We start from the raw sequence: 10,098 nt of genomic DNA on the forward strand, positions 1-10,098 counted from the left end.
CTTCCATCCTTCCGAGGTAGGTAAAATGAGTACCCGGCTTGCTGGGGGTAAAGGGAAGATGACTGGGGAAGGCACTGGCAAACCACCCCGCAAACAAAGTCTGCCTAGTAAACATCGGGATGTGACGTTACCCCATGGGTCAGGAATGACCCGGTGCTTGCACAGGGGACCTTTACCTTTAGTGGTCCCTGCCCCTAAGAGTGTGCAGCTGTCCTTGACAAGAGCCAGGGCCTTTTCTGCCCTGGCTCTGGCCTGGTGGAATGCTCTACATGGTAACATCAGGGCCCTGCAGGATCTTAAAGAGTTGTGCAGGGCCTGCAAGACGGAGCTTTTACACCAGACCTATAGTTGGGTATCACCTTTACTGGTCTCCCTACCCCCTCTTCCCTTATGCTAAATTTTATATGGATTTGAAAGGGTGGCCTGTTTGTCTCAGTCAGCATAAGGGAAATTGGGCACCATCTCTGATTTTAATGATTTTAAATTATAGGGCTTTATTGTTAAATGTCCATTTATATTGACGTTATTTGATGTATGGTTTTAAATTGTTGTTACCCGCCTAGAGCCTGGCTTCGGCCGGGGAGGGCGGGTCACAAATTGAAATAATAAATGAATAAACTATGTCGAGGCTTGGAAGCCAGTCATTGTATTCAGATAATCCTTGGCCCATCCTTGCCTTCTGTCCAACCCTGGCCTCTTGCTCATGTTTCTTAGGCTGCCCTTGCTGTCCCATTTACTTTATGTAGCAGTTCAGCAGAACTGTATTGAAGCAGAATAGAAACACAAAAACATGCATCTTATAATCACTATTAATCCACAGCAAAAGAGCTAGGAAGTCAATCAGGTTGGGAGGGCTACCACCTAGCCAGAAAGCAGACCGGGTGTCTAGGCAGTAAGCCAGAAGACCGGAGACCAGCATGCTTGCCAGATGACTGGCTAGGTAGCTGTCAGCGAAGGCACCCGAATGCAATGAGGTACTGAAGTCTGACAGTAGCCTACAGAAAGGGAAAAGGATGGGTGGGAAGATAGAGAATAACCAGCAGGGGGCAGGTCATGAAGACTGTACAATGTCCATACATCCTCCACAAGGCTGCTGGTGTGCCAAGCCAGAATATCACCACCACTAATCCCAAATCTGAATTTTATGACAGCTGACTCACAAGTCTAACTATGAACACATGCCGCTGCCTTATACTAAGTCAGACCATTGGCTCATCAAGGTAAATACTGTCTATTCAGACTGGCAGCAGCTCTCCAGGGTCTCCGTTAGACGCCTTTCACAACATCCCCAACCCTATAAATTTAACTGGAAATGCCAGGGAATGAAATTAAGACTTTCTGCATATAAAGCAGATGCTCTACCACCGAACGACAGTCCCTCCTCTACATGGGCTCCCACTTTTACCTGATAGCCAGTTAGGGTTGCTAGCTCCAGATTGGGTAATACCTGGGAATTTTGGGGGCGGGGCCTGGGGGCAGGGTTTGGAGGGGGACTTAAATGCCATAGAGTCCAATTGCTAAAGCGGCCTTTTTCTCCAGGTGGACTGATCTCTGTCGGCTGGAGATCAGTTGTAATAGCAGGAGATCTCCAGCCACCACCTGGAGGTTTTAGCAAAAACAACCTATTATAATCTTAAGCAAGTTTCAATATCAAAGTTACAAGTTCTGTGGTTACTACCCTCCTGGACGAACCTGAGGGGGGTGAATTCCAGTCCCCAACCTCCATATAGTGTTTAAAAATAAACTTTAAGATGTTCTTTTTGTTATTAGTGACACCCCCCCCCCGCAACTGCATGTGGATACGACTGTCCATAACAAAAATGAACAGCTTGTCTTTATGAAACCTCCATCAGACTACCTAGCATGCCTTTACCACGTGCTTATTGATCACATTATCACTTTGTATGTCATCTCAACTAAGAATATGAATTTCCCAAATGTATTGTGCAAGACAACACAAAAGAAACTAATAAATGTAAGGCCATTGAAGATCACTATGGTAACCTAAACTTGGCTGCCTGAATTTTTTTAGAATAGAGCATTTTGAGAAAGTCACCGAACACGAGCAGCTGGGCCAAATTGTGTTTCTAAGTATAAAGTTATAGGTTTGGAGAAAACTCCTGATCACATGCTACCATTACACAAAAGAGTATAGCAATTAAGGAATCCCTAATGATATTTATCAGCAAGTACAAGTTATGTTGCCAAGCAAAAGTGCTCCCTTCATTCTGCTCACAACCAATCATTTGCCACATGCCATTGCCATACGATGTTTCCTTTCACGTTTTGATACAATGACTCATGGAAATGTCAAAGCTGCACACTTCCTCAACGCGGCAATCTTGTAGGAAGTGTCTGCTTGCCTTACGTGGCATGTTTGTCTTGTTTATGTACAAGAGGCTTGGGCAAAAATAGTTCTTACAGCGGAGGAGGACTCAAATACAAAGCAGCATCAGTGGAAAAGATACTTAATTTTTTTTTGTAGTCAGAGATCAGAACTAACAAATTAAACATCCTCTGTTTTTAGTGCTTTGATTGCATTTTGAAGGATTACATTTTAAAAATAAAAAACAGAAGTGGGTTAGACTTGTTCCTAGCAACTTACGCTTCCATATTTTGCCTAGAGAAGTGTGTGTGTTTTTTGTGCTCATGAAGTTTTACCCAAAAAGTGCACCATATTATGCATCCAGCCCGCAGATTATATCGAGTTGAGTCACATGGAAGTCTGTCCCATGGATTCCCACAAAGCAGCTTCAGACGTTATAAGCAGATTGGGCAAGCCGTCTTGCCACATCGAAGAAGGATATTGCACAGTGAGCATGCACAAGCAGTTTCTGCATCCAGAGGATGCACATTCCTGCAGAACAGCTTTCATTTCAGATGTTATAAGCTTAGACAGAATAAAGGGGCCTTGCACAACGTTTCACCACAATGTTCAAAGCCAAGTCTCACAGCCAAGTAACCCATACTTAGGGTTGCAGCTTTGAGACTGGAATCTACCTCATTTGAAGAGTGAGTTATACAGGGCAAAAATGAAATCCTAAGGATTTTAACAGACCGCTATGAAGAACATTTGTCTGAATACCAGAAAATAAGCGGCCAAAATGTGAAAGGTGTTCCTACCTGTTATGTCACCACCACTTGCTACTAGCAGGAGAACCATATTTTGCTTTGAGGTACAGTCTTGATACAATGGTCCATTCTTCTGTCACCTTTAAGATGAGCTCTGAGCTCCAGATGATATTTCTGTATTAATGGCAGTATACATGCTGCCCTGTGGCGCAGAGTACTGGTAAGCTACAGTACTGCAGTCCAAGCTCTGCTCACGACCTGAGTTCGATCCCAACGGAAGTTGGTTTCAGGTAGCCGGCTCAAGGTTGACTCAGCCTTCCATCCGTCCGAGGTCGGTAAAATGAGTACCCAGCTTGCTGGGGAAGATGACATCCCATAAACAAAGTCTGTCTAGAAAACGTCAGGATGTGACGTCACCCCATGGGTCAGGAATGACCCGGTGCTTGCACAGGGGACCTTTACCTTTTATACATGCTTAGAAAACAGGCAGCTACACACTTACTAGTGTTATGTACTGGTTCCTAACACATTTTCACTATTTACTCTTCAAACATCTCCACAAGCAAGATGCTGGCTCCACCAGCTGTCCCTCAGTTTTTGTGAACTGAAACAGATGGGGGAGTCTTGTGCGCCAACACAAGTCAAAAACTCCTGTGAGCAGTACATAAAGGTTTGGGAATAGGCAAGCAGGGAGTTGTGAATGTTAAATGATTCAACAAAGGACACTAGGGTGAAAACTTCATTCACCAACCACAACTCTAGTAATAATTTCCATGCATGAAACGGCAATTAAAAAGGTGGGAAAGCTTACCACTCTGCGCCGGGGGGCTCATACGAAACGGCAATTACAGACCCTATTTTTATCATATCACAGTTCATACAGTTCATACAATGCTCTTCAACAGATGAAGCCCACACAATCAGCTGCAAGTCTGAGAGATAAGACATCAAGTGATATACACCATGTGATCAGCCCTTAACCCAGACACTGGTTACTTTTAAGGGCATACATTTCAATAAAAGAACTAGGATGATTTATGCATACCAAACATTATAAAACTTCCCCAGTCTCCAATCCAAGCAGTGAGTTTCATAAAATTTATTGTGGTCTTTGACCACTATGACAAACGTTATCACAAGATTTAACAAAAGTTCCAGATTTAAAACAATGATTCAGTACAACAGAAGAATAAGTCTATAGCTTTACAACGGCTTTACTATCGTTCCCCGAGTCTTACATATCCCGAGGCAAAATTTAGCAGCTTGTCTGGATGCCCAAGCAGTGAGTTTATGGACACATACAGAAAACTCATAATGCAAATCCAATTACAGAAATTATTACGAATGGACTGAAAATGGCGACAAGATGTAAATTTACAGTCAAGTCAAGTTTATAGATACGGTCAATTTGACCAGCCAGAAGTTAGTACATCAAATTGTCTAATTTGATAAGACTGTAAAACTGATACAAATTACAAAAATTGATAAAACTCTGATAGTAATAAAATATTAGTGCATAACAGAAAAGTAGGCTTACCATCTTAAAATTACTAAAAGTATAAAAGAATTTAACAGTGATGTAAATTTATAGAAACACGAACACATACGGTTGGGTCCAGCCAACTTTTTCACTCAGTTTAACCAAATTCTCTTACACATATGCAGCCTCCCTCTCACATGGTTTTTGTCCATGTGGATCCCACAGTCATCAGGATGGACAGTCAATGAAGATGCCTCCTTCCTTTCTTCACTCGCAAAAAAGCTGGCCAGGTCCAACCTACAGAATGTATCTTCTTTCAAAATAGCAGACCCATCCCGTGAAACAGGATGGCAAAATGCAGGTCACAGCAAACAGAATTAGAACTTCACACAAGGTATAATTTACACAGTTCATCATCACAATGCATAGACCCCCAATAGCTTGCGTGTGTGTGTAAAGTGCTGTCAAGTCACAGCCAACTTATGGCAACCCCATACGGTTTCCAAGGCAAGAGACGTTCAGAGGTGGTTTGCCATTGCCTGCCTCGGAGTGGGCTGAGACAGTTCTCAGAGAACTGTGACTAATATGTACAGAAGACAGATCTATCAACGGCTACTAGCTACAATAGCTAAAACTGTGGAATCGTCACAAGAAGTAGATCACTACCAGGTGCTGTGCAGAAATAAGAGAGGCTGACTACAGTCATCAGGATTCATTCTGTTGTTTTGTGGGGCAATCCAACAGGGCGCTGTTCAAGACCACATGTGCTGAACAAGAGGCACCTCTTGTCCGATCCCAGAAGAGATGTTTTAGAGCCAAATTCTACAATTCTATTTTCCTGAACTGAAATGGCCCCTGGGAGCTCATTCCTGAACCTTGCAAAGAGGTTTCCCGGCCTCTGCAAGGCTTAAAAAACCCTCTTTAAAAACAAAAATTCAAAAATGGGTGGAAAGGCCCATTGAAAACAGCGATGCTGCACCAGGAAAAACCTTCTCCACACCGGCATTCTTAGGGCGAATGGCAGCTCCTCCCTCCAGCCCGCCCCAGGATCGCCTTCCGAGACACCTCCTAGGATGGTGCGGCCTTTTATGCCGATGGCACGCCGCTGGCGTTCCAGGGTGGCGCTACTGCGGCAGTGCCCAGCAACTGGCGTCCAGGTCTCGATGCCAGCGCTGGGGCCACTAACGCCGATGTAAGTAGCCTGGGCACCTGCACGGGGGGGGGGGGGGCTAACACCAGCGCAGCGCCTTCCTAGCCTCCTAAGGGCTTTTGCCCTCGAGGCTCAGGAATGTGCTGTAAGTTTGACAGATCGAAACATTTTAAAATAATGGGATGTTGCAGATCAGAGGTGCTTTGAAATAAGAATAACGACTTACCAAACAGCTATCTGGGAATCCTGGAAGACACTGGCAAACAGGGAAGAAACCCTTCCAATTGGGGGCATGTTCTGTTTTAGGGGGCGGGGGGGGGCTTCCTTGCCTACAGGTAAAGCCCTGAGAGAAGTCACACAAAATAAGGAATGCTAATTTTAGCCATGTCATTTTTGTGAAATACACACATTGTGCTGCCTAGATTTATGGGGACTGGTATGACAATTCAGGGCTCATTGTTGATTGGTCTGGGCTTTCTCATTGTTGCTTTTTCTTAGCCACTGTTCTTTAAAATCAGGCCTAATACAAATTTGAAGGGGGTCTTCCTTCATCTGTGGAATATGAAAGCAAGTTTTGCATTATTATGTTGGCTCTTTAATATGATTAATGGAATGGGGTGAGCTGCCTAGTTCTTTTCCATGGAAGTTCAGCAAACCAAGTTAACTGTACATGGAAAGAAAGCACACTGGCAAAAGTTCTTCTCGTATCATTTTCAACGCAGGATAGAATTTATTACCCAGATTTTTCATTACATTGTGGGGGTGAATTTGTTTTTTTCAAATGTCAATATACTGAGTTTTCTATAACGGTAGGAGGGAAAGCAGAAACCAATTCTCCAACTGGATTTAATCCGTTAAGGGCACAACCCTTGCACCATAACCCAGTACACTCAAATTAATACCAGAGAGAGTTTTTAATCTACTACAGTGACATCTGTTGCTTGCTTTCTAATGATGCAGCCTGGAAGTCATTCAACAGCAAAATAATAGCCCATCTTTCAAACAAACCAAACTATCTTCTGTGATAACCACACGACAACTGCTTGCTATGAATCCTCAACAAGCAGAAGCATCGGTGGACTGAGGGATCCTTTATTATGCCTGCACCTTGTTATTCTGTGTCCTCTTCTTTCAAGGTTGGTTTTAGTATGGAAAAAACTGACCCAGTATCATTTGTGTAAGTATAGCACACACACAATTCAAACCTTGGCTGTTTGAAAAGTTAACCATTTTTCAGAGACTAAAGCCTACCTCCCCCCCAAAAAACCCCCAGTAAAGGTAACTGGCCAGACATCACAGTGGAATTGGGGAGGGGAGATATAACCATATGTCTATCAGCAATGGTTCTCCACTATTATTCCGGTATATTAAAAGCCAGTGTGGTGTAGTGATTAAGAGCGGTGGACTCCTCCACATGAGCAGCAGAGGCTAATCTGGTAAACTGGATTTGTTTCCCCACTCCTACACACGAAGCCAGCTGGGCGACCTTGGGCAAGTCACAGCTCTCTTAGAGCTCTCTCAGCCCCACCTACCTGACAGGGTGTCTGTTGTGGGGAGGGGAAGGGAAGGTGATTGTAAGCCGGTTTGAGTCTCCCTTAAGCGGTAGAGAAAGTCGGCATATAAAAACCAACTCCTCTTCTATGTTAAGAGCCATAATTTGTACAGAGGCAAAACGCAATTGCATTTCACAATCTAGAACACTCATATTGGACAATTAACCGTATAGATCCACACAACATCATGCCACTTCTTGGCACCATAAAAGGCCAGCAGCGGACTTATGACACACAGCTCTGCACATCTATGTCAGTGGAGAGAAAAACAGAAGGGGGAAAAAAGGAAGTGTTTTTTAGCTGTAACGGACAATGATGGCACGGGAGCAGAACAGATAAGTTGTAGCAAGAAACCACCGTCTATATTTAAGATAGCAACAATAATCTCTTTTGTCAGAGGTCTTGTCAGGAGATTCTAGAGAAATTTCAATACGAAAAACAAAAGGGGTTTCCTTCTATTTTTTAAAAAAGGATGAAAGTAGTGAAAAGCCATAGGGTTCAAGAGAAATAAATTAAAGTAAGCAAAGTTGCCCCAGGATTTAGAAAGAGCACAAACGCAATACACCTAAGGCTCGAGAGTGATCATGGTGGTGAAGAGGAACCAAAATCTGCATTTCACGATGAACATGTTGTGCCAGCCAGAAATGGCAAGAAGACAGGTGACCTCTAGAGCATTATTAAATGATGCAGGAACGCCAACTGGACACTAAGCTACTCTGAGAACAAAAAAGGAGCAAAAAGGACACAGACAGTCAAGAGGAGACACACAGGTGGCAACCAGAAGCCAACTGGGAAGAAGGGCTTTCCAAGCAATCACAAAGGCCACAAGCTAGAAGCAGAAAGGAGTGGCAGGGGTTGGCCACTGGCAGGCAAAAAGGGTACTGAACTGACTGACAAATGCCAACCAGAGCATGCCATCACCAGAAATCTCCATCAAGAGGCAACGGGCAGATGTTTGACCACCATGCCAATTGCTCGGCTTGGGGGTTCAGCCAGAGTTTGCCCCCCCCCCCCGGCATCTGGCTGCCCCCTGCTGGGATGGGAGCCCTGGCCCGGCCCAGGTTGCTGCTCCCCTTTTGCCAACGAGGGACACACTCCTTCCATCCCACCGGCTGACAAGTGGTTTTGCTCTGGGCCATGCAGCGCCTGCCATTCCCCCCTTCAGGGGGTCAGCCAGCCTCCACTTCTTCCGCCAGCATCCTTTCTTGGGCTTGCCCCGTCAACTATTCCTACACACACATCCAGGTATTCCCATCTGCCTTTCGGTTTTTAAGCAATCTGCCAGCAATGCCGATTCTATGACCTTCGGCAGATCATGAGCGGGAGGGCACCTTGGCCATCTTCTGGGCATGGAGTAGGGGTCGCTGGGGGTGTGTGTGTGTGTGGGGGGAAGGTAGTCGTGAATTTCCTGCATTGTGCAAGGGGGTTGGACTAGATGACCTTGGCGGCCCCTTCCAAACTCTATGGCCATTTATGCATGGAAAGGTTTGCCTTGGATCTGCCGCTCTCTGGGTGCGCCTTTCCCCCGTTCAAATTCTCAAAACTCATCCATCACCCCCCCCCCCATGCAGAGTTTTGAGAACTCGGACGGGGAAAAGGTGCATCCAGAGAGAGGCAGGTCCCACGATCCGCTCCGATCCCCAGGCGCTCCGCACCCCGCGGGAGAAAGCGGCGCGAGGCTCTACGCGCGGGCGGAGCGGCCAGCGCCGTCCTGCCTCGGGAAGAGCCCGAGCGGCTGGGCGAACCGGGGCGCTGGAAGCAAGGCAAAGCCGGCGGGTTTGGCCTCGGATCTGCCCCTCTCGAGATGCCCTTCCCACCCCCCCACCCCCAGGCTCCAAACCCAACAACCAGCCCCCGGGCAGAGTTTGGAGAACTCGGATGGGGGGGGGCAACGTGCAGCCAGAGAGCGGCAGATCCGAGGCCAGACCTCCCGGGCAGAAAGGAGCTGGGAGTTTCTCGGCGCCCTCCACGCCGCCCCATTTATTCATGGAAGGTTTCGCCTTGGATTTGTCCCTCTCTAGATGCACATTTCCCCCAGCTGAATTCTCCCAGCTCTGCAGGGCGGCTTATTGTTGAGTGTTGAGAATCTGGATGGGGGGAAATGTGCATCTCAAGAGTGGCAAACCCAAGGCGAAACCTTCCACGGTGCAGAAAAGTCTCCCCGGCGCGAGGCGCGACCCTCCGCCGCGCTCTTTGGGGCGAAAACGCAGGGTCGCTTTATCCTCCTTGAAGCCCTGTTTTAGCCAGGGTCGAACGCGCATTCGGCGAAACGCGTGCGCTCGATCCTGGCTGGATCCTGGCCGAAACAGGGATGAAAGGAGGATAAAGCGACCCGGCGTTTGCACCCTTTGTTCCTCTCCCGCCTCCCCCACGCACCCCCGTACCTATTTTAATCTTGACGCTCTGGAACACCCGCAGCCCCTCTTCTTCCACCGCCATCGCGCAGCCTTGCGCCTCCGCCTGCCCAGAAGCGCCTCCTCCTCCTCCTCCGCCGCCGCCGCCGGGAAGGGAAAGAGGCCGGCGCTGCTCCGGGTGGGCGAGTGGCGAGCGCGGCCAGGGCTAGGACCCAGCGGCGCAGCCCGCGCGCCCGGCGCTGGACCTCCCTCCCTCCACCTCGCCAAAGCGAAAAGGCACCGTCTCCAGCGGCGGCCGCCCCCACAGCTGCCCTCTCATTGGCCGGAGCGAGGCCGGGCGGCGCCTGCCATTGGACCGCCCGCTCCCCATTGGGGGAAAGAATGAGAAACGCGGAGAGAGATTAGTCGCGCGCACCCAAACAGCTGGAGCGAGCGCGGCGGAGGGGGCCAGATGGGGAGGAGCGGGGAGGAGCGGGCGGGGGGGGGGGA

General features: G+C 47.6%; 1 protein-coding gene across 1 annotated transcript in view; it reads right to left on the reverse strand.

The window, feature by feature from the left end:
- RASA3 (RAS p21 protein activator 3) overlaps nt 1-9,698 on the reverse strand; it is a 164,881-nt gene extending 155,183 nt beyond the window's left edge. The window contains exon 1 of the mRNA XM_056861704.1: nt 9,640-9,698. Coding sequence (XP_056717682.1) covers nt 9,640-9,694 — 55 coding nt within the window. The 5' untranslated portion in view covers nt 9,695-9,698. The remainder of the gene's footprint in view (nt 1-9,639) is intronic.
- Nucleotides 9,699-10,098: the final 400 nt, after the last annotated feature.

This window comes from Euleptes europaea, chromosome 16 (assembly GCF_029931775.1).
Source record: "Euleptes europaea isolate rEulEur1 chromosome 16, rEulEur1.hap1, whole genome shotgun sequence".
NCBI lineage: Eukaryota > Metazoa > Chordata > Lepidosauria > Squamata > Sphaerodactylidae > Euleptes > Euleptes europaea.